The sequence below is a fragment of the Oncorhynchus masou genome, chromosome 12 (assembly GCF_036934945.1).
Source record: "Oncorhynchus masou masou isolate Uvic2021 chromosome 12, UVic_Omas_1.1, whole genome shotgun sequence".
Lineage (NCBI taxonomy): Eukaryota > Metazoa > Chordata > Actinopteri > Salmoniformes > Salmonidae > Oncorhynchus > Oncorhynchus masou.
The window spans coordinates 48,003,271-48,027,769 of NC_088223.1; the positions used below are offsets into that span (position 1 = coordinate 48,003,271).

Here is a 24,499-nt window from a genome sequence, read left to right on the forward strand (position 1 = left end):
CATGGAAAAATACTGGCAGCTGGCTTTTGCTTTCGAGCTGTTCTCTTAGTAATGATCTGAACCCTTGGATCAACCCTTAAAGAATGATGTGGATGCCGTCTCATCTTGGTTTTGCCTGAAGGGGCTTGGTAGTTCTGGACATGCTTATCAATTATATGAGGGTGTATCTTGTTTAAAATGCTGAATGCGTAGCGCCCCAGACAACAGGTTAAGAGGGTGTGAACGATGCTGAATGCGTGTAGACAGGAGGTCTCTCCAATAGTAGTACCAAAACATTTTCTCAAAAGTGAGTTTACAAGTTTATCAACTTTCAAAGCAAAATGACTTTCCCATTGTTCCTCAACTGTAGTGTATGATATACCTTTTTCTAGCTGAGTCTCAAATTTAAAATGTTGCTACATAATACCAATTTGAGCTGGTCGGTCACAGATACGGCCTACAGTAGCCTATATGTGGTGTTCAATGCAGGGCTACATTACATGAGACTATTAAACATGTTTTGCCATTATGAAGCGCTTGACATTAATAATTTGTTTTATTTGATCTAACTCTATGGGCCAAATAGGTGACTGTCAATTGCATTGTATTTTGTTGTATGACGCAAGAAACCACCGTAGAAAATAAAATGAATGATTAACACCATACAGAGAATTAGTCAATGTAAGCTACCCTCTGCCTATTTGTTAATTTGAATATTCAAGCCTGTCTCAAAATACAACAGTGCTCCTTTTAATTAAGACATAAGCATTTTACCTAACTGGCTTTCAAAGACATTTTGAAATGTAGCCTGCATGTTTTGTCCTCTTGTGGGAAGCAGTAAATCTCTATTGCCGACATATACGTATCTATAACTGGGCTAATAACTCAAAGAATATCCACAAATGTTCACACGTGTGGCTCTGATCTGAAAAGAGCATTCACTTGCAGATGATTGAAAGACCAGCTTGTGGGCTACCTGCCAACAGAATTCCACTCCGCTGCACACTGTCTTTGCCTACAACAAAATCACAGACTCAATCTTGCAAAGTTAGATTTGTTTTGTTGTATTGAAAAGGGGCTGACATGTTGATTAGATCACAGAAAAAACATTGATCTATGTATTGCAAACGCATGTGGCCAACTCAGTGAAGTTCAATGTCTTGCGACTGTGCAGCCTGGTATTTCTTCTGCGTGGCAGTCCTGGAAGAGGTGCACAGCCCCGCACACACACGCAGTTTAGAGGGAACATTGTTTAGACTCTTTATGTGCAATCATAGTTCCTACATGATAGTGTGCTTGCTTTTTTTATATAACAAAGTTGCATATCCAACTGATAGTGTCCTTTGTCATTCTGTGAACCCTGTTCATTGCTACTCACAGCTATATTTGTGATTCTTGGTCTGTGTTATTTAATCTGTGTGTTTGTAGGAAGTTGTGAGTGGGCCCATGTAGAAGAAAGTGTTGACAGTAGTGACAGATTTTGTTTTAATTTTGCATAGACTAAATAACTTAAAACAGGATCCTTTACCCGTTGCAACAATTTACACAATTGACCATCGAGACGGCAGGCCTAGAGCAGGTTCACAAAAATCATTCCTGGGGCCACGTTTTGTTTTTTTGCAGTAGCGCTACACAGCTGATTCAAATAATCAGAAGTGGGATGGCGACCATGGGGAATGCACGGTCTGGACGTGTGAGGGGCTGAGCAGTCTGTGCCATGAAGTGATCCTCGCTATCTGAGCCTTGTTACAGTTCCCGCCAAGTGAGTATGTTACGTGTGTGTGGGAGGGGGGAGTATACAATACACATGCAAGACTGAACAGACGGGTGTGACATGCATACAGGTGTCTCACACACACACGGTATACAACTAAAAAATACATACAATGAGATCCTTTAATTGAAATAAGTCAGGCGGAAACAGACTTTCATTTAGACATTTATGAATGGTTTTCTTAAACGAGAGTAGTAATGTCTTCAAAGGGGTCAGGGAAACAGCAAGGTGGAAAAGAGAAAAGTTCCTCTCAGAAATTATTTCAAAATGGCACACAATGGACACAAGGCTCACATGACTAACAGAACATTTGAGAACAACCTGAATCTCCTTGTCTCGACCAGCAACCGTCAGCAGTGAGACCAGGCAACGAGGAGCAGGCGTGATTACATTCAACACACACCTGGTGTTGTGACCAGAACGGCAACTCTTCGCTGATCCACTCATCAATACCTGTGTGGCCATTTCTGATAGTACAGCAGATGTTTATGACAATTGAAAAAAATAAAATACTTGCGAAGCAACAAGATAACAATAAAACATACAAATCTTATAATTAGAGTAAAAGGAGATCTGCTTAAGTATATAAGGCTTCGTTTACACAGGTAGAACAATTCTGATCTTTTCACTAATTGGTCTTTTGACTGAGTAACCGCAGCCCCAGTGCTCGTCGACCCTTGTAAATCATATGGCTGGTGTGTCTCAGAGCAGAGGTGTTGAGACCATTAAAAACAGGGTTTTACAAAATGTACATACACACCTTGTACAGTGATTCCCTAAATCCCATTCCTTTTCTCTGTAGCACTTGCTGTTCTATTCACAATGAGCAGTCAGAAACAAGAACGTAATACTAGTTCATTGGATTACAGTTAAAATGGTAGTACTCTGTCCTGCATCTTCTCATATTCCAGAGTAGGTTCTTGAGTGTCGGAAACATCCGTGTAGTGTGACGTGGCAAATTAATCTACTTATACTCGCCAGGCAAGTTAACGTCAATCAGCTAGCTCACACACAAACACGACCGCACTCTGACACACAAAATGCAGACATTCAATTTTGTATCGCTTTTCTCCAAGCATAGTCAAACACATTGAGGGAGAAACATCTTAATTGTTACCACCACCACAAATGTATCCCCCCCCACCCTCTCCCAGTAGAACCACTTCAACACTATTGGTAACAGCTAGGTTCAAGATAAAAACCATAAATAAATCACAGAAATATGACTCCTTATCAACTGTAACAATTGGAGGGGGGGGTGGTGGTGGTGTAATATTTTTTCTCATTTTTGAAAATAATCAGATGGTTGACTTTTTTCCCCGCTTCTACCCAGCTGTGAGAGTTACTGGGTTAGTGTGAGGGGCAAGGGGAGAAAGAAAGAGCGAGAGAAGAACGAAATGAGAAATCAGTGCCTCAAATCCGAGGAGCAGTAGTGTCCTATAGCGCCACCTATAGGTTCTAGTCCTCACTGTGCATGGCTGATGTGCTACTGCTGCTGCTGCTGACGACGTGAGGTACTGAGGTCCTGTGCGGTTCACAGGCTGCATTTGTGCATGACCATAGTGTAGGCGAAGTTTGAGAAGACAAGATGGCTGCAAGCCTAGGCACTTAGATCCCCGCTGAAACCAGAGATCCATCAGCCTGTGGTGTCTCAAGACTGCAGTCTTTTTTATTTTTTTTTAACAAGTGTGGACGCGAGTGTGTGAGCTGATGCGGTATGGGTCTCTCCAGTGTGTGTATGGTGGAGACTGTCACTCTCGTATGCTGGCGGAGTAAGAGAACTGGGGGAAGTGCGCTGGCTGGTTGGGGTCCTCACAGTCCAGATTGTCATCTGGAAAACAGAAAACAGTGTCAGCGCCGTAACGTCGTCCCTGCTGGTGGCATAAAGTGGCACAAATCAGGTTTCCATCCAACCTTTTTATGCGAGTAAAGTATATGGTCGGATAAATAAAATATCTATAGTTACATAATCGGGATACTATTTGACGATATATTGTAAAGACAATATCGCTAGTTGGCTGTACCTGCACCAAAAAGTATTTTTCATTCATAGCGTGTTCTCGATCTTTTTAAATAGCAAGACATTTTGTTTTCAGCACTTATTTACCGGACTGAAAAAAAAAAAAAAAAACTTGTTTTCGCATGAGCGTGCGCCTGCTAATGTTTTTTTATTCGAGCAATATGTTTGGAAAATCAAATCGCAATGCGTATAGAATCATGAGAATCACAATACATATTGGCACCTAAGTATCGTGATGTCCCTGGCAATTTCCTGCATCTTTTTGTGTCAGCAAAATGAATAATGCAAGAAATGGCAGTGGAAATGCCTTTATGCTCAAATACCCATATCAAAACAAACTTGTGAGTCAATGATTTGGTGTGTGGTCCACCCAGTACGACTCGGGAAAGCATGCCCTATTTTAGGCTATAGATAAAATAAGTTCTGAACTTCACAGGGTGGTGATAGTGCACAGTGATAAGCTTGATGCTCCTTTTGTTTATATGTACATTTTAGAATACTCACGTAAACATCTATCGCCAATTGGATGAAAATCTAGCTACACACTAATAAAAACACTTGCAAACTCACATGCACGCATAAACACACACACAAACTCACACTTGTCTGGAGGTGTGACTGTGATGGTCTGTGCCGTGAACTCATCGTCAAAGTAGCGGGTGTCGGTCTCCGACGTCACCTGAGGCTTGAAAGGCGGAGTCAGCTGAAGTAGAGAGCAGAGATTGGCTAAATGGTCCAGAAGTAGACATCACAGCCATCACAGTACCAACCCTTCCTCTGCCATCTCAGAAGACTTGTAAAACATATTGATATTGGCTGAGTTCGAGAGCATCAAATGTGTGATGCGTTGTGGGTAAATTCTGATTGACTGCCATCTACAAATAATAACGATCTATGATGCAACCAACTCTGTGGCCTTATGGTTAAAGTGTCCGCCTGGAGATTGATAGGTTGAGTCATACCAAAGACTGCTTGGCACTAGTTTCAAGTTTTAATGTCACATTCACAAGACATTTGTGGCATTGAGACAAAAGTGCCCATTTTAGAGTGGCCTTTTATTGTCCCCAGCACAAGGTGCTCCTGTGTAATTATCACATTGTTTTACCAGCTTATTGATATGCCACACCTGTCAAGTGGATGGATTATCTTGGCAAAGGACAAATGCTCACTAACAGTCAAAAAAAAGGTTGCAACATTTTAGAGAGATGTTTTATTTCAGCTCATAAAACATGGAACCAACACTTTACATGTTGAGTTCATATTTTTGTTCAGTATAGGTGGGTGAGGGCAGTGTGACATGCAATTGAGATTGCGTTGTCTGTTATGGCAGTATGCAAATTAGATTGGGTCTAGGGTGTCTGGGATGATGGAGTTGATGTGTGCCATAACCAGCCTTTCAAAGCACTTCATGATTACAGATGTGAGTGCTACAGGGTGGTAGTCATTGGGGAATGAAGCCTTAGAGTTCTTGGGAACAGGAATGACGGTCACCTTAAAACATGTGGATTACAGACTCCGACAAAGAGAATATGCCTGCAATCTGATCTGATCTCTGAGAACATGCCCTGGAATACAGTCAGGCCCTGCGAGTGTTTACCTGATTAAAGACCTTACTCACATCGGCCTCAGAGAGATCACCCAGTGGTGGCCTTCACGTACGATATGGTGGTGTTATTGTTGAAGTGTGCATAAAATGGGTTGAGTTCAACTGGTAGAGAGGCATAGTTGGGCAGATCACAGCTGGGTCTTCCTTTGTAATCCGTAATGGACTGTAGCCCCTCCCACAGGCGACAGGGCCGGAGCCTGTGTATTATAGCTCCACTTTATTCAAACATGGTCCCGTTGCTCGTTTGATGACTCTGCGGAGGTCATAGCAGGAGTTCTTGTACTTATTCCTGTCCTCAGTAGTAGCCTCAGGGTTGTCTGTGATGGCCCTGTGTGCAGTAGCCCTGTCCTTTAGTTCAGTGCCAACCTCTGTGTTAATCCAGGGCTCTTGATTGGGGGAAGCAGCGAACCTTCACTGTTGGGACAACTATTGCCGATGCATTTCCTTATGAAGCTGGCGACGGAGGTGGTTAGCTTGTTGATGGTATCGTCAGTCTCTCTGAACATATTCCAATCATCAAGGAAAAGTACTCGGGATCCTCTCTGCTTAGCACTCAGCATTAAGGACAATAATTCACTTTATGCCCTGCGAAATACTAGCACCCTGTCCAGGGGGTGCACGAGGGGTACTTCTACATCAAGCTGCCTCACGCTACAGAAACAAGTGAACGTCTCCTACCCTATGGGGCGTTCTAGCTCAGACAAGGCTAATTCATTTACTTATTGATGATGCAAGGTCATTTGGGAATCAGTCATTCAGCAGTTGATGTCAAACAAAATGACCTGGAATGCCACCATTTGACTGATTCAGTACCACTAATCTATCAGCCTATATTCACTCACCTTCCTATCTACCACATCCTGCCAGTTGATGGAGGTGAAGAACTTGTGGGACATCACATCTTTGGCATCATCTGGTCCTCCCCCTAACCTGTCAATAAACAACAGAATATCAGAGAACCCAGCTCGATTCGCACCAGTATTTTAGGGGCTGTGTGGGCAGGCCTGCAATCATGAGCATACACACCTTTCTTGAGCAGACACCCAGCCTAAACACAAATGGTGTCCTCCCTGAGCAGGCTAGTCAAACAGTCACACAGAACCATATCCCAACCCCACCACGACGTACCTCTGCTTGGGGTCCTTTTTGAGCAGGCCTGCGAGCAGCGCCTTGCCCTCGGGGGCCAGGTTCCGGGGGAAGCGGATCTCCTCCATGAGGATGAGCTCAAACAGCCGCTCATGGTCCTGGTTGTAGAAGGGCAGCCGACCGCACATCATCTCGTACATGACCACGCCCAAGCCCCACCAATCCACAGCACGACCGTAGTCATTGTCCTCCAGCACCTTGACGTGCAGAGAGGTAGAAAAAAAAGAAGAGAAAAAGGCCTTAGTCACTTTATGGGGGCCAAAAATACCTGTTCCATAGGCGATTGATGACATTAGCATAGAGTGGGATACCTCCAATCTAAATACTCACTGCATTAAGATTAACTTTTTTTTAAACAATGGAGAATCAGTAGATAAGAGAACCAATCTTAAGCAGGATATCTGCAGGTTCCATGAAGTAGAATTTTAAACTTTAAGACCTTTTTAATGCCACTTGGAATACAATTTAATACCAATTGAGGTCTGCGCACCACACAATTGCTAATATTCCTTTCCAGAAATGATCCCATGTTAGCAAAAAATAAGTTTAGGGCTGGCTCTAAAAAGGCTATAGACTACAGGGTTCATATTATCAGGCAGGTGTGTTATTTTAACAATGAGCATTCTCCTGTAGGCTAAAGGATGGAAACTACAAAAAAAAGAAAAACGTCCTCTTGTCAACTGCGATTATTTTCATCAAACTTAACATGTGTAAATATTTGTATGAACATAACATTAAACGACTGAGACAAACTGAACAAGTTCCACAGACATGTGACTAACATACATGGAATAATGTGTCCCTGAACAAACGGGGGGCCAAAATCAAAAGTAACAGTCAGTATCTGGTGTGGCCACCAACTGCATTAAGTACTGCAGTGCATTCCACTCCTCATGGACTGCACCAGATTTACCAGTTCTTGCTGTGAGATGTTACTCCACTCTTCCATCAAGGCACCTGCAAGTTCCCAGACATTTCTGGGGGGAATGGCCCTAGCACTCACCCTCCAATTCAACAGGTCCCAGACGTGCTCAATGGGATGAGATCCGGGCTCTTCGCTGGCCATGGAAGAACACTTGACATTCCGGTCTTGCAAGAAATCACGCACAGAACGAGCAGTATGGCTGGTGGCATTGTCATGTTGCAGGGTCATGTCAGGATGAGCACCACGTGAGGGTGGAGGACGTCTTCCCTGTAACGCACAGTTTGTCATTGCAGGCAATCTCAACAAGCTCAGTCCGATGATGCTGTGCCAGACCATGACGGACACTCCACCACGATCCCGCTCCAGAGTACAGCCCTCAGTGTAAACTCATTCCTTCGACGATAAACGCGAATCCGACCATCACCCCTGGTGAGCTGGTGAGACAAAACCTGCCCGCAGGTGTGATGTTCAGATGTACCGATCCTGTGCAGGTGTTACACATGGTCTGCCACTGCGAGAACGATCAGCTGTCCGTCCTGTCTCCCTGTAACGCTGTCTTAGGCGTCTCACAGTACAGACATTGCAATTTATTGTCCTGGCCACATCTGCAGTCCTCATGCCTCCTTGCAGCATGCCTGAGGCACGTTCACACAGATGAGCAGGGACCCTGGGCATCTGTCTTTTGGTGTTTTTCAGAGTCGGTAGAAAGGCCCTTTTAGTGTCCTAAATGTTCATAACTGTGACCTTAATTGCCTTCCGTCTGTAAGCGGTTCGTGTCGTAACGACCATTCCACAGGTGCATGTTAATTAATTGTTTATGGCTCATTGAACAAGCATGGGAAACAGTGTTTAAACCCTGTACAATGAAGATCTATGAAGTTATTTGAATTTTTACAAAATTATCTTTAAAAGACAGGGTTCTGAAAAAGGGACGTTTCTTTTTTTGCTGAGTTTAGTAGCATAGTGGCTAGGCTATAGATGGATGAAGCATGAGTTTGTCCATGTGCATTTGTTTAGGATACCCCTACGAAATAATTAATTACAAACTAGCTAGATGACAAACAAAGTGTTCAGGAATGTAGCTTCGATACCAATACCAGCTTTGTATAATTATACTCTATACCATAACTGTGAAATAATGCCTTAAGTCAAATATACAGCACTGTTACTGTATAAAACACGTGATCAACTCTCCACCTGGAGAGCTAGGTCACTGGGTGTGCAGTCTTTTGATCCAGCACTGCTCAAACACAACAGAGTCAGCATAACAAGGTCCTGTTGAGCAGTTGATTTTAGAGTAGGGCTGGAACATAAGTCTACACACCCAGTTAGGCTTGGGCGATATACTGTATAGGGGCGGCAGGTAGCCTAGAGGTTAGCGCATTGGGCCAGTAACCGAAAGGTTGCTAGATCAAATCCCAGAGCTAACAAGGTAAAAAAAAAAAACTGTCCTTCTGCCCCTGAACAAGGCAGTTAACCCACTGTTCCTAGGCCGTCATTTTAAATAATCATTTGTTCTTAACTGACTTGCCAAGTTAAATAAATAGACAAATCAAGATCCCGGTTGCCTAAATTGTTGTGTGTGTGTGTGTGTGTGTGTGTGTGTGTGTGTGTGTGTGTGTGTGTGTGTGTGTGTGTGTGTGTGTGTGTGTGTGTGTGTGTGTGTGTGTGTGTATGTATGTATGTATGTATATATATATATATATATATATATATATAAGTGCCTTCGGAAAGTACTCAAGACACCTTGAGTTTTTATCTAACACTGATTAAATCTTTTTTTCCATCAATCTATATCCATAATGAAAAAGCAAAAATTGGTTTAGAAATGTTAGCTAATTTATTAAAAATAAAAACTGAAAAATTACATATACATAAGTATTCAGACCCTTTACTCAGCACTTTGTTGAAGTAAATTTTAGAAATATCTCAAGGATGATCAATGAAACCGGAAGCACCTGAGCTCAATTTTGAGTCTCATAGCAAAGGGTATGAATACTTATGTAAATAAGATGTTATTTATTTTTAAGAATAACAATGTTGCACTACCCATGCCCAGCACCATGCCCTCACCTCCGGTGCAAGGTACTCTGGGGTGCCACAGAAGGTCTTCATGGTGGCGCCATCCGTGATACCTTCCTTACATAGCCCAAAGTCGGTGATTTTAACATGTCCGTCATTGTCCAGCATTAGATTCTCCAGCTGAGAAAAGACACCAGGATGGATGAGACATTAGAACAGAGTGCCTGGTGATGTCACTATCAAAGGTTACAGTTGAGTAAGTTAAATCAGTCTGCATCCTGAGAGAACACCAACTTATATGATGATCTTGATGGCTAGCTAGCAAACGGCATCAGCCATCCAGGTCATCCCATTTTCGGGTGTCAATTGATTTTAAAAAGTTGTGCTTCACATGTCACACCAACAACTGTGAGAATGGTCAAATGGTACTATTTGTAAACGTCTTGAGAATTTACACAAGGCATGATTATTATAACAATTTGAAAAAACAAAATCCTTTGATGTATGAAGGGAGCAGAGAGCAGGACAAAATCAACACAGATAGTGCTTACCTTCAGGTCCCTGTATACCACATCACGAGAGTGGAGGTACTCCAATGCAGATACAATCTCAGCACCATAGAAACGGGCCCGGTCTTCAGTGAACACGCGATCCCGAGACAGGTGGAAGAAGAGCTGTAGGGAAAAATACAGCAAGAGAGTGTAAAAAGGTGAAATTATTCATTTGAGATGCTTTAATATAAAACATGTCCTTCATTGCTTGAACACGATTTCTGCAACAGCCACTAAACTGCAAGTGTTTGCCAAAACAAAACATTTCTCTTGCTAAATACACTAACACCACCAAAACTTAAAATACCTTTCACACTATCTGTGTGAATGCATGTGGTTGAATCATCAGCATACATGGACACACATTGTTTTATTCCAGTGGCAACAGGTCATTGGTAAAAATAGAAGAGGGCCTAGAGAGCTTCCCTGCCATACACCAGATTTAACATGTTTGACATTATAGAAGATTCCATTAAAAGAAAACACACAGTTCTATTAGATAGATAGCTCTGAATCCACAATATGTTATAGGTTGGATATCAAATGCTGCACTGAAATGTAACAGTACAGCTCCCACAATCTCTTCATCAATTTCTTTCAACCAATCATCAGTCATTTGTGTCAGTCCAGTACACGTGTGCCCTTCTCTAAGCTTGCTGATAGTTAATTTGTTTACAGCGAGATAGCATTGCATTTGGTGAAACAACATTTTTCTAAATGTTTGCTAAGAGCTGTCAGCAAGTTGATAGGTTTGATATTATAACTAGTAAAGCCCGCTTTACCAGTCTTGGGTAGCGGAATGACTTCTGCTTCCCTCTAGGCCTGAGGGCAAGCACTTTCCACTCTGCTCATTTTAAAGACATGACAGATAGGAGTGGCTATAGAGTCAGCTACCATCCTCCCTAGATTAACATCTAAATTGTCAATGAGAAAATGTATTTTATAAAACAAACTAACACCCTTAGACATTTGTTTGGTGACATGTGTTCTATCTGAATCCATCAGAATGGTATCATTCGTCATCAAATGGTAATTTCACCAGATCAGTGTTTCTAAATTCTGGTCCTGGGGTGCACATTTAGTTTTTTCTCTCTTGTAATGGAGATTTGTGGCAAACGTTTTGCAAAAAAAGTGTTTAGCATTTAGCATGAAAACAATGTGAAATGACAAACTTATGTAGAAAAAAATAAAATAATAATCCAAAAAATATATATATATTTTGGCCATATGGATACGTTTCAGTGTTCAAACAATTGATAAAACTGTAATTACACATTCATGTTTGTGTGTGTGTCATTGGGACGCCCACCTCTCCTCCGTTGGCGTATTCCATCACAAAACATAATCGGTCATGAGTCTGGAAAGCGTATTTCAGTGTCTGGAAGAGTGGAATGAGACAATTGATCAATTTCCCATCCCGCAAGCCCTCCTATAAATAAACAGCATGTTTGGGTGTTCTGTTTTGGACCAGCACACGTAATAGGTTGACAGTAACACAGAACACTCACTGTGAGGAAGGGATGACGGGTGTTCTGTAACACTCTGCTCTCTGTAACCGTGTGCGCAACCTCATCCTGGACACACATTTACACAAATCAGATCAGAGGGCCAGCCTTTCACAGCAACAATAAACACCAAAACACAGTACTTAGACCCTTAGCGTATAACTAATTATAAACGGGGTTTTTCGAGCCCTGAATGCTCACTGGCACATCAAACCGTATACCATAACATTTATTTTTACTGCTCTAATTACATTGGTAACCAGTTTATGATAGCAATAAGGCACCTAGGGGGTTTGTGGTATATGGCCAATATACCACAGTTAAGGGCTGTGTCCTAGCACTCTTCGTTGCGCATAAGAACAGCCCTTAGCTGTGGTATATTGGCCACATACCACACCCCCTTCGGGCCTTATTGGTTAAATATACCCCTCACCACCAAAAAATGCTATATAAAGGACAATCGGACTAACTAGATTAGGCCTAATACCATAGGATCGTAATTTCCCAATAAATTGATGGCCAGTAGTCTTCACCACTGTAAAGTGGTATAGGTTAGGCCTATTTCTTTACCTTAGCGATGATGACCTCCTTGCGCAGGATCTTCATGGCGTAGTGCATCCCCGTGGCTTTCTCCTTCACCAGGATAACCTTGCCAAATGTGCCTTTCCCCAGCAGCTTCAGGTAGTCAAAGTCACTCATCGTCTGACAACACAGAAACAGGGTTGAAAGTTCAACCATCTAATCTTATGTAACCCAGCCCAGCCAAACACATTGATGATGAACTATGATACTTTACAACAGATCATTCACACCATAGACAAAATTGCCACAGGGGATGGGGGGCATGTCCTTAGCCAATATTCAGAACAGGTCGATTCATCCACCCAATAATTTATTCAAAAACTATAATTGGTTGGGGGCCCCATGGAGGTCAGGGGGCCCCCAGCTAGCATATGAACACAAACTATACTAAATACACTGCTCAAAAAAATAAAGGGAACACTAAAATAACACATTCTTGATCTGAATGAATGACATATTCTTATTAAATACTTTTTTCTTTACATAGTTGAATGTGCTGACAACAAAATCACACAAAAATTATCAATGGAAATCAAATTTATCAACCCATGGAGATCTGGATTTGGAGTCACACTCAAAATTAAAGTGGAGAACCACACTACAGGCTGATCCAACTTTGATGTAATGTCCTTAAAATAAGTCAAAATGAGGCTCAGTAGTGTGTGTGGTCTCCACGTGCCTGTATGACCTCCCTACAACGCCTGGGCATGCTCCTGATGAGGTGGCGGATGGTCTCCTGAGGGATCTCCTCCCAGACCTGGACTAAAGCATCCGCCAACTCCTGGACAGTCTGTGGTGCAACGTGGCGTTGGTGGATGGAGAGAGACATGATGTCCCAGATGTGCTCAATTGGATTCAGGTCTGGGGAACGGGCGGGCCAGTCCATAGCATCAATGCCTTCCTCTTGCAGGAACTGCTGACACACTCCAGCCACATGAGGTCGAGCATTGTCTTGCATTAGGAGGAACCCAGGGCCAACCGCACCAGCATATGGTCTCACAAGGGGATCTCATCTCGGTACCTAATGGCAGTCAGGCTACCTCTGGGCGAGCACATGGAGGGCTGTGCGGTCCCCCAAAGAAATGCCACCCCACACCATGACTGACCCACCGCCAAACCGGTCATGCTGGAGGATGTTGCAGGCAGCAGAACGTTCTCCACTGCATCTCCAGACTGTCACATGTGCTCAGTGTGAACCTGTTTGCATCTGTGAAGAGCACAGGGTGCCAGTCGCGAATTTGCCAATCTTGGTGTTCTCTGGAAAATGCCAAACGTCATGCACGGTGTTGGGCTGTAAGCACAACCCCCACCTGTGGACGTCGGGCCCTCATGAAGTCTGTTTCTGACCGTTTGAGCAGACACATGCACATTTGTGGCCTGCTGAAGGTCATTTTGCAGGGCTCTGGCTGTGCTCCTCCTGCTCCTCCTTGCACAAAGGCGGAGGTAGCGGTCCTGCTGCTGGGTTGTTGCCCTTCTACGGCCTCCTCCACGTCTCCTGATGTGCTGGCCTATCTCCTGATAGCGCCTCCATGCTCTGGACACTACGCTGACAGACACAGCAAACCTTGCCACAGCTCGCATTGATTTGCCATCCTGGATGAGCTGCACTACCTGAGCCACTTGTGTGGGTTGTAGACTCAGTCTCATGCTACCACTAGAGTGAAAGCACCGCCAGCATTCAAAGGTGACCAAAATATCAGCCAGGAAGCATAGGAACTGAGAAGTGGTCTGTGGTCACCACCTGCAGAACCACTCCTTTATTAGGGGTGTTTTGCTAATTGCCTATAATTTCCACCTGTTCCACCTGTCCATTTGTTGTCAATCAGTGTTGCTTCTTAAGTGGACAGTTTGATTTCACAGAAGTGTGATTGACTTGGAGTTGCATTGTGTTGTTTAAGTGTTCCCTTCATTTTTTTTTGAGCAGTGTATATCCACAGGTCACCAAATAATTATTGTTTTGCAATGAAGGTCTACAATAGCCTCAACAGCACTCTGTAGGGTAGAACCATGGTGTAGCCATGACAGCTAGTTTCCATCCTCCTCGGGGTACATTTGCTTCAAGCCTAAAACCTAGGATGTTGTTAGGTTCTAAATAAACAAGAGTAAAAACTAACAGACAAGTATAAAAAGTTCAAACCAAGTTTATTCACCCAATGGGTCAGACAGCTGAAGAGACAAAGACATGTTCCCACCAGCACAATTGTGTGTGTGTGTGTGTGTGTGTGTGTGTATGTATATATATATATATATATATATACACACACATACATATATACACACACACACAATTGTGCTGGTGGGAACATGTCTTTGTATATATATATATATATATATATACACCACACTTTAGGTAAAGTCTCTTCCTCTTCGCTAAACATTACACCTTTATTGCTCGGCAAGAAAATAATGTTGGTAATAAACGGTTCCTTCTCCCATAATGTGACCTGACCTCGGCACCCATTCCTCACAAATCCACAGCTCTCCACCCTTATCCGTGACCGCAACCATGTGATCGCCTTTCCCTTACTCGGTAACATTCCAAGCCCCTGGCTCATATCCAAACTTAATTGACTCCAACATATACATTCCTCCTACAGATAACCATTCACTTTTGGGGTAGAAACCAGACTGTGGGACTTCTCCTTTCCAGAGGATACCTGATGTCTAACAATAACATGTTCAGACAGAACATAAACATTCTGCATTCCCCTCTCTCCCTCCATACCATGAACAAGGATATTCATATTTCAAGTTTAGAAGTCTATTAGAGCTCTTGCAGCATGAACGGACATGTCCACCCAATCAGCGAATGGATCCAGTATTAAAAGCAGAAGCTACTGCTAGCTAGCCCTGCAGTTCATAAAATGTGGTGAGTAGTTGACACAAAGGAGAGATGTTTTTGTCACTGACTTAGCTAGCAAATGCAGCTAGCCATTTTAGCCTACTCAAACACCAGGATCAAACAGAAGCATGCCATATGCTAGCTAGCTGGCTATCCAACACTGGAACTCTTTCAAGTCAAGGTAAGCTTTTGGTTTTCTGAATTTATTGCCACCGGGGCCTGCTGATGTAACTGCTAAACTGCTTGATGATTGTACTGCATGATTGTAGCAAGTTTACTAACGCGTTAGTTCTAGTAGCTATGTTGACTAACTATGACGTAAGCTAATATAATACGGATAATAAATGGCACCGAAGGAGATGGCTGCTGTTTTACGATCCCATAACCAATTGTGCTATTGTGTATGTTTTGGTTTTAGTTATTTGTAACTTATTTTGTACATAATGTTTCTGCCACAGTGTCTTATGACCGAAAAGAGCTTCTTGATATCAGGGCAGCGATTACTCACCTCATACTGGAGGAATTCTTCAAAGAGTCGGACGGGAAGGATTTACCTCGGACGCTCGTCAGGGCCCTCACCGTCATTCGAAGGAGGAAAAGACATATCGTGGACGACGGTCCAGGTGCCTTGTAAGGATTCGTCGCAGAGAGGGTAATCTACCTTAACCGTCGGTCCTATTAGCCAACGTACAATCAATCGATAATAAAATAGACGAACTACGAGCATGTATATCCTACCAACAGGACATTAAAAACTGTAATATCTTATGTTTCACAGAGTCGTGGCTGAACGACAACATGATTAACATACAACTGGCAGGTTAAGCTTTTTCGGCAGGATAGTACAGCGTCTTCTGCAGTGGCCTATGTATATTTGTAAACAAAAGCTGGTACACAAAATCTAAGGAAGTCTCAAGGTTTTGCTCGCCTGAGGTAGAGTATCTCATGATAAGCCGTAGACCACACAATTTACCAAGAGAGTTTACACCTATATTTTTGATACATGTCTATATACCACCGCAAAGAGATGCTGGCACTAAGACCGCACTCAATGAGCTGTATATGGCCATTAGCAAACAGGAAAATGCTCATCCAGAGGCGGCGCTCCTAGTGGCCGGGGACTTTAATGCAGGGAAACTTCCGTTCTACCTAATCTCTACCAACATGTTAAATGTGCAACCAGAAGGGGGAAAAAAACTCGAGACCACCTTTACTCCACACACACACAGAGACGCGTACTAAGCTCTTCCTCACCCTCCACTTGGCAAATCTGACCATAATTATATCCTCGCGATTCCTGTTTATAAGCTAAAGCAGGGCGCACCAGTAACTTGGTCAATAAGAAAGCGGTCAGATGTAGAAGACGCTAAGCTACAGGACTGTTTTGCTAGCACAGACTGGGAAATGTTCTGAGATTCTTCCGATGGCATTGAGGAGCAAACCACATCAGTCACTGGCTTCATCGATAAGTGCATCAATGACGTCGTCCCCACAGTGACCGTACGTACATACCCCAACCAGAAGCCATGGATTACAGGCAACATCCACACTGAGCTAAAGGGTAGAGCTGCCGCTTTCAAGGAGCGGGACTCTAACCCGGAAGCTTTAAAGAAATCACGCTATACCCTCCAACGAACCATCAAACACACAAAGCATCAATACAGGGCTAAGATTGAATTGTACTACACCGGCCCTGGTGCTCGTTGGATGACACAGGCCTTGTGACCTGTTACAGACTACAAAGGGAAGCACAGGCGCGAGCCACCCAGTGACACAAACCGACCAGACAAGCTAAATTGCTTCTATGCTCGCTTCAAAGCAAGTAACACAAACATGCATGAGAGCACCAGCTGTTCCGGATGACTTAATCATTCACAAGGCCACAGGGCCTGACGGAATTACCAGGACATGTACTCCAAGCATGTATTCACTGACATTTTCAACCAGTCCCTGATTGAGTCTGTAATACCAACATGTTTCAAGCAGACCACCAAAGTCACTGTGCCCAAGAACACTAAGGTAACCTGACTAAATGACTACTGACCTGTAGCACTCACGTCTGTAGCCATGAAGTGCTTTGGAAGGCTGGTCAATGCTCACATCAAAACCATCATCCCAGAAACCCTAGAACCTCTCAAGTTTTCATACCGCCCCAACAGATCCACAGATGATGCAATCTCTATTGCACTCAACACTGCCCTATACAACCTGGACAAAAGGAACACCTACAGTTGATCGGAAGTTTACATACACTTAGGTTGGAGTCATTAAAACTCATTTTTCAACCACTCCACAGATTTCTTGTTAACAAACTATAGTTTTGGCAAGTCAGTTAGGACATCTGTGTGCATGACAAGTCATTTTTCCAACAATTGTTTACAGACAGATTATTTCACTGTATCACAATTCCAGTGGGTCAGAAGTTTACATACACTGTGCCAAAAACTGTGCCTTTAAACAGCGTGGAAAATTCCAGAAAATTATGTCATGGCTTTAGAAGCTTCTGATAGGCTAATTGACATCATTTGAGTCAATTGGAGGTGTACCTGTGAATGTATTTCAAGGCCTACCTTCAAACTCAGTGCCTCTTTGCTTGACATCATGGGAAAATCTAAAGACATCAGCCAAGACTTCAGAAAAAATTGTAGACCTCCACAAGTCTGGATCATCCTTGAAGGTACCACGTTCATCTGCACAAACAATAGTATGCAAGTATAAACAATATGGGACCACAAAGCCGTCACACCGCTCAGGAAGGTGACGCATTCTGTCTCCTAGAGATGAACATACTTTGGTGAGAAAAGTACAAATCAATCCCAGAATAGCAGCAGAGGACCTTGTAAATATGCTGGAGGAAACGGTATAAAAGTATCGATATCCACAGTAAAACAAGTCCTATATCGACATAACCTGAAAGGCCGCTCAGCAGGGAAGAAGCCACTGCTCCAAAACCATCATAAAAAAGTCAGACTACGGTTTGCAACTGCACATGGGTACAACGATCGTACTATTTGCTGCAAGAGGGACTGGTGCACTTCACAAAATAGATGGCTTCATGAGGGAGGATAATTATGTGGATATATTGAAGCAACATCTCAAAATATCAGTCAGGAAGTTAAAGCTTGGTCGCAAATGGGTCATGACCCTAAGCATACTTCCAAAGTTGTGGCAAAATGGCTTAAGGACATCAAAGTCAAGGTATTGGAGTGGCCATCACAAAGCCCTGACCTCAATCCCATAGAAAATGTGTGGGCATAACTGAAAAAGCGTGTGCGAGCAAGGAGGCCTACAAACCTGACTCAGTTACACCAGCTCTATCAGGAGGAACGGACCAAAATTCCCCCAACCTATTGTGGGAAGCTTGTGGAAGGCTACACGAAACATTTGACCCAAGTTAAACAATTTAAAGGCAATGCTAACAAATACTAATTGAGTGTATGTAAACTTCTGACCCATTGGGAATGTGATGAAAGAAATAAAACACCATAGTGCCCTCCATAACTCCATAGTGCCTTCAAAGCTCATCAATAAGCTAAGGACCCTGGGACTAAACACCTCCCTCTGCAACAGGATCCAGGATGTCCTGACAGGCCGCCCCCAGGTGGTAAGGGTAGTTAACAACACATCCACCACGCTGAGCCTCAACACGAGGGCCCCTCAGGGGTGCATGCTCAGTCCCCGTTCACTCATCACTCATAATGGTCAGGCACAACTCCAGCACCATCATAAAGTTTGCCGATGACAACAGCGGTAGGCCTGATCACGGACAACGATGAGACAGCATATAGGGAGGAGGTCAAAGACCTGGCCGTGTGGTGCCAGGACAACAACCTCTCCCTCAATATGATCAAGACTAAGGAGATGATTGTGGACTGCAGGAATAGGAGGACCGAGCACACCCCAATTCTCATCGACGGGCTGAAGTGGAACAGGTTGAGAGCGTCAAGTTCCTTCGTGTCCACAACACCAACAAACTATCATGGTCCAAACACACCAAGACAGTCGTGAAGAGAGCACGACAAAGCCTATTCCCCCTCAGGAGACAAGACATGCCATGTGTCCTCAGATCCTCAAAAAGGTCGACAGCTGCACCATCGAGACCATGTTGCATCACTGCCTGGTACGGCAACTGCTCGGGCCTCCGACCGCAAGGCAATAGAGGGTAGTGCGTACGGCCCAGTACATCACTGGGGCCAAGCTTCAGCCATCCGGGGCCAAGCTTCTGCCATCCAGGACCTCTATACCAGGCTGTCAGAGGAAGGCCCTAAAAATGGTCAAACACTCCAGCCACCCTAGTCAAAGACTGTTCTCTCTGCTACCGCACAGCAAGCGGTACCAGAGCGCCAAGTCCAGGTCCAAAAGGATTCTTAACAGATTCTACCCCCAAGCCATAAGACTCCTGAACAGCTAATTAAAGGGTTATCCAGACCCCTCTTATGCTGCTGCTCTCTGTTATAATCTATGCAGAGTCACTTTCTACCTACATGTACATATTACCTAAATTACCCCGACTAACCGGTACCCCCGCACATTGACTCTACCGGTACCCCCTGTATATAGCCTCATTTGTTATTTCACTGCTGCTGTGTCAAATTATTGGTTACTTTTATTTTCTACTTATCTATTTTTTACTTAACACTTATTTTTTAACTTCTTAAAGCATTGTTGATTAAGGGCTTGTAAGTAAGCATTTCACTGTAAGATCTACACCTGTTGTAATGGTTGCTTGTGACAAATAAAATGTAATATGATATGATGAAAACGATGTAGGCTGTGTGTAGCAGTTATGATATTAAGGTTTAAGGAATTCTACAACCAAAATGATCCTGCGGTCTGTATGTAGCTGCTATGAAAGTTAACTTTTTGTGTGTGATCAGGAGTGTATTCATTCCACAGATGCTATTAAAAAACGTTTAGTAAACAGAAGCAAATGGAACGAAAGAGATAAACATACCTACATTTGTCCAATAGAAACTCTTGTTTGCAACTGTTGGGACTAATGATTACACCCTAGATCAGCTAGAGGCAGGCAAGAGTGTGCAAGGCGGTATTGAATGTGTTACTGTCTCACCTTGACGACATATTTTCTCTCAACTTGTGCACATGCGTTGGAAACTTTCAGTCATAAGCTAGGTTGTAGCAACCTCATGACATGTATATGGAACATTCTAGTATCATGTAGTAGCCTAAACCTATCGATGTTACATTGAGCTGGGAGAATGGAATATGTTGGGTGAATGGAATCATCCAATATGCTGTAATAGAAATAAGGCCATGCTCATAAAAAATGGATCATCCCTCCCTCATCTTAAAAATGTCACCGACCGCCACTGGTAGGAACAAACCAGGATTTAGCACCCAACCATATTGGAAGAATAATCTTTGTGAACATGTTGTCTATCATGTCATAGAAATACACTCACCACTTTGGAGCGGGTCTTGGACATGGCCACCTCCATCTCCTCCATGCTGCTGTTGTCGCTGGGAGAGCCAAACAGGTCCATGGGCTCTTCCTCCTCTCGCACCTTCAACCCATTGGCCACCGCCTGGATGGCACGCATCCACTCCTCTCTGACACACACACACATACCCAAATAATGTGCAATTACTACACCATAGTGAGCTTGTAGAATTCCTTCGAATCACTTTTGCCGATGACTTACACAGAAACATATCCATCCCTCCCTCCACCTCTATGTTGAATGTTATCCCTCCTCCCCACTCTTATCTACCCCTTCCATTGGCCCATTCTTACACCTCATAGTTGCCCCTATCCCCTCCTTACCTCTCTGCATTGCTTTCTACATGGAAGGTCCTCTCGATGACTGTTGTCCACTGCAGGCAGCGGATAACGAATGTGTTAGGCTTGGGCCGCTCTGTCTTCATCAGCTGGCATTCTGGGACAAAAGGGGGGGATTACGGCATTACAAATGTTTTAATGCCACAATCCCGTGTTTTTACGTAATTTAATTTGTGAAGTGTGTGAAGACCCCCAAAGCAACATCTAGCCTTGAAAACACAAACATTTCATTTAAATGTTATGTACAGAGGTGGCACTAAACACCCAGCAAAATAACAAAACACTGCCGGAGGCAAGAGCACAGGACATCAACAATAAAGTTTTCCCTTTGAAGGACCCTCACCTCCCACTGAGAAGTTGTTGAGCGGATGCAAGCTCTGGACGGACAGCTCAGGCTTCTCTTTGTAGCCGATGAAGGAGCCGTCACTCTTTAGGATGAAGTAGCGCGGCCTCCAAGTCTTAATGTACTCACCTGCACAGAGAGACAAGTGGGATTGAGTATACACCCCCTGAAAACTCATATAGCCTAGTCTGAGGTCAGCCACATTGTACATTCAGTGGCAACTACATACAGCCTGGAATGGTTGTTTCTCTGCCTGGCTGTGTCAGAAATTGTGTTTTGAAAGTGATTATATTAGCTGTGAATAATAATACATTGTGTGTCCTCACCTCTCTTGTGGAGCCATCCTTCTCGGACTACGCTCACCTCATTCATAGTCAAGGGTGGGATGGTCGTGGAAAGGGGTAGGGGAGGGGAACGGGTGGGGTTAAGGGAGGGGGGCCTGAGTGACTTGAACTGTCAGGAGGGTGTCAGTGTATACAATAACCCAGCACCTAGACAAACAAACCACAACATGAGAGGAATATTAATGACAGCTAGCCTACATGAGTTTGTAAGACATAGGCTAGCCTACACAGAGTATGAAGAGATGAGCAGAGATTAACTGCATTTTGCATCCAATATGATTTTCCAGACAAAATTATTATTGGCACCTAACTTTTCTGGATGAATGTCAAAAAACTACAACTTTTATTAAGCATAGCTTATATTTGACGCTGGGTCAAGACTTTATTGGTGCTGCAAAAACAGATATATCAAAGAAATGTGCCAGAGGGTACCAGTAAGCACACGAGCATGGCTGGGAGGGAGAAAGTGTTGCAATAAGTGTACAGAGAGCATTAGAGTTTGAATTGGTCAGTTAGCTTGGCTAGCAGACACCGTCAAATCAGCAGTTTAACATACAGCTAAAATAAACACTGTCCGACACTAATAAAGATGGCAAATTGGTTAGCTAGGCTACATCAAGTTTCAGGCTGACTTGAGACGCTGAGAGTCAAGACATGCTGGAAAAATCGGGCTGAAACTTGATGTAACTAACGTTAACGTGCTACAGCTAAACAGTTAACGTTAGCTAGCTAACTGTAGCGCAATGGCTCCAATCAATAACTTCTCGGTTTTGTTGGCAATCAACGGATGGTTGATCTGTAGCTTGCTAAATTTAAATAGTAAATTGAAACGGCATGGCATAAACTGTCTAAATGTTGTATTGACACTTCTATCTGTAAAGTTAGATAGGCTATTCCTGTTTTTGGTAAGAAGCACACACAACACTAGCTATGAACTCTCTCATCATAGCAGCTAGCTAGCGTTAGCTGACAAGCCCAGCTTCAACTATGTTTGGACGAGGACTGACAACAACACCTGTCACTTTCCCACCCGCAACCGAAACTAAAACGTAACGTACGAATTGACCTTCTTTGGCAACAACTTGGCGATTTAGCGACTCTTGAGCCAATATTGAAGAAACAAACATCAGAAAACTCCAATTTAACTGTTAATGTAACCTTTTACGTTAGCTAGCTCAAACTAGCTAACAGTTATAGTAGCTAACTTCCATTAATACTCCCCACCATGGGCTGGTATTAGGGTTCATCGGTGTCTACATTTTCCCCCTGTCAACCCTGCAACGTTACAAACAAGGCTCTCAGCTAACGTAGCGTTGCCCTTTTTTTCTCTGCAGTGTAGCTAGCTAACGCGTAACGTTACCTGAGTTTCGACCGTTTTCTGCGGTGGCGTGTTTGAGTCAGGGTGCACTAGTCTTCTAGTATGTACGCAGCAGAGCAGTATCAAGCTATTTGCTCTTTGAATTAAAATGACCAAAACTGTAAAAAGTATAAATGCGTATTTCTAAACTGTTTTCTCTCCACGTTGTTCTTGTTTAGGTTCGTTTATTTTTTAGGCTCAATCCAGTAATTTACAGGACATCCGAGAAGGAATACCCCCCCCCCAAAAAAAGTGTACAAACGGATGTGACGCAGACGGGGTACGTATTTACGGGCGTCAGCCTGAGCAAGAAGGCATATCAAACATTGTTTTAACCAACCCAAGATATACCAGAGCCTGTCATTTCCTATGGGAAGAAATTAATCAGAACAAGCAAGGAGGTAAAAACAAGCAAGGAGGTGGTCAGAGCAAAGCACGAGATAGCCAGGTCCTATTGGCGCGTTCTAGCATTATTTGCATATGTCCACCTACTCTGTGAAGTGCGCTTGTGCAATAACTATATTCGCCCTTGCACTCCTTCCAAACAACGGCATTTTTTGAAAAAGTTGCAAAGGGTAAAGTTCACATAGCTTAGTACACTCTGTTTGTTACAGATTTTAGTTTCGGAAACAGAAAACTCTATTGAGATCTCATGTTTAAATCGAGGAGAAAATGTGCAGAAAGTCGGTCAAAATTAATCCCGCACCGTCTTCTCCCACTGCACGCTTCCTCTCTTCACCAAATTTGGTAGTGAGTGGAAACGCCAAACGGATGCTTCACATTTATATATCCGGCGAAATATCTGGCCATTGTTATAGCTGTGGACATATTCTTCTTTAAATTTGTATTGGCGGATCGCAACCAACTGAAATTGCCACCTACTGGACTGGAGTGTTCATCTATTTCTCTTCTCTTGCCCTGTGCTTCCGCCTACTGTTCTGGAGTGTGAATTCTTTACACTTTGTGACACAAAAAGGGAAGTGACAAAAGATAGGGAAACGGGAAGAAAAATTGCCATACCAACAGACCCTACACCCATTAACACCTCACTATTATTCCACTACTTGTCCCTATCTGATTCTACACTAGGCTGGCACCCTGGGAGGACAGGACACTATTGTTCAACACATTTTGTAACTATTCTGCAGTAAAATCTCGTACACACAACATCTATTTACTGTGATTTATGTTCCATTTCTGTGGCACAGTTGATAATCATGGCTACCTTACTGAAGCACATGTTATTGCTATCACTCTATTGGCCTCGGCCTATTCACAGGGAGCCTCTTAGGATCCCTCGCCCTGAACCCATCTACCTCTACTACTCTCTTCACTGCCTCATCATACGATACCTTTTGAACTACTCTGATCCTGGCAACCTCAAACCTGCCTTTCTCTCACCGGACACTTCTGATCTCCAGCACCATGGGTATCCCTACAATGACTGGAACGAATTGCAAAAATCACTGAAGCTGGAATCTTATATCTCCCTCTCTAACTTTAACATCAGCTGTCAGAGCAGCTTACTGATCACTGTACCTGTACACAGCCAATCTGTAAATAGCACACCCAACTACCTCATCCCCATATTATTACTTACCCTCTTGCTCTTTTGCACCCCAGTACCTCTACTTGCACATCATCATCTGCCCATCTACCACTCCAGTGTTAATGCTAAATTGAAATTATTTCACCTCTATGGC

At 43.4% G+C, this 24,499-nt stretch overlaps 1 protein-coding gene across 2 annotated transcripts; it reads right to left on the minus strand.

Moving 5' to 3' along the window:
* Positions 1-1,857: 1,857 nt before the first annotated feature.
* LOC135550226 (RAC-beta serine/threonine-protein kinase-like) lies at positions 1,858-23,070 on the minus strand. 2 transcript variants are annotated; one of them, XM_064980837.1, is made up of 15 exons: positions 22,800-23,070; positions 21,422-21,586; positions 21,096-21,224; positions 20,738-20,849; positions 20,376-20,523; positions 17,523-17,642; positions 12,099-12,230; positions 11,532-11,597; positions 11,333-11,401; positions 10,024-10,146; positions 9,524-9,652; positions 6,508-6,722; positions 6,222-6,309; positions 4,374-4,476; positions 1,858-3,584 (listed from the first exon to the last, which is right to left on the minus strand). In XM_064980837.1, the coding sequence occupies exons 2-15, from the start codon at positions 21,465-21,467 to the stop codon at positions 3,505-3,507; spliced, it is 1,560 nt and encodes a 519-aa protein (XP_064836909.1). In that variant the 5' UTR covers positions 21,468-21,586; positions 22,800-23,070; the 3' UTR covers positions 1,858-3,504. The 2 variants fall into 2 exon arrangements, with proteins under 2 accessions (XP_064836909.1, XP_064836910.1); XM_064980838.1 differs by lacking the exon at positions 17,523-17,642 and having other exon boundaries at positions 22,800-23,068.
* Between the last annotated feature and the right edge of the window lie 1,429 nt (positions 23,071-24,499).

Coding starts and splice junctions, on each gene's coding strand:
- LOC135550226 (XM_064980837.1), bottom strand. CDS start 21,467: ATGAATGAGGTGAGCGTAGTCCGAGAAGGATGGCTCCACAAGAGAG. Junction 21,225..21,421: donor AGGATGGCTCCACAAGAGAG/GTGAGGACACAC, acceptor CTCTCTGTGCAG/GTGAGTACATTAAGACTTGG. Junction 9,653..10,023: donor TGGTATACAGGGACCTGAAG/GTAAGCACTATC, acceptor GTCTTTTCTCAG/CTGGAGAATCTAATGCTGGA.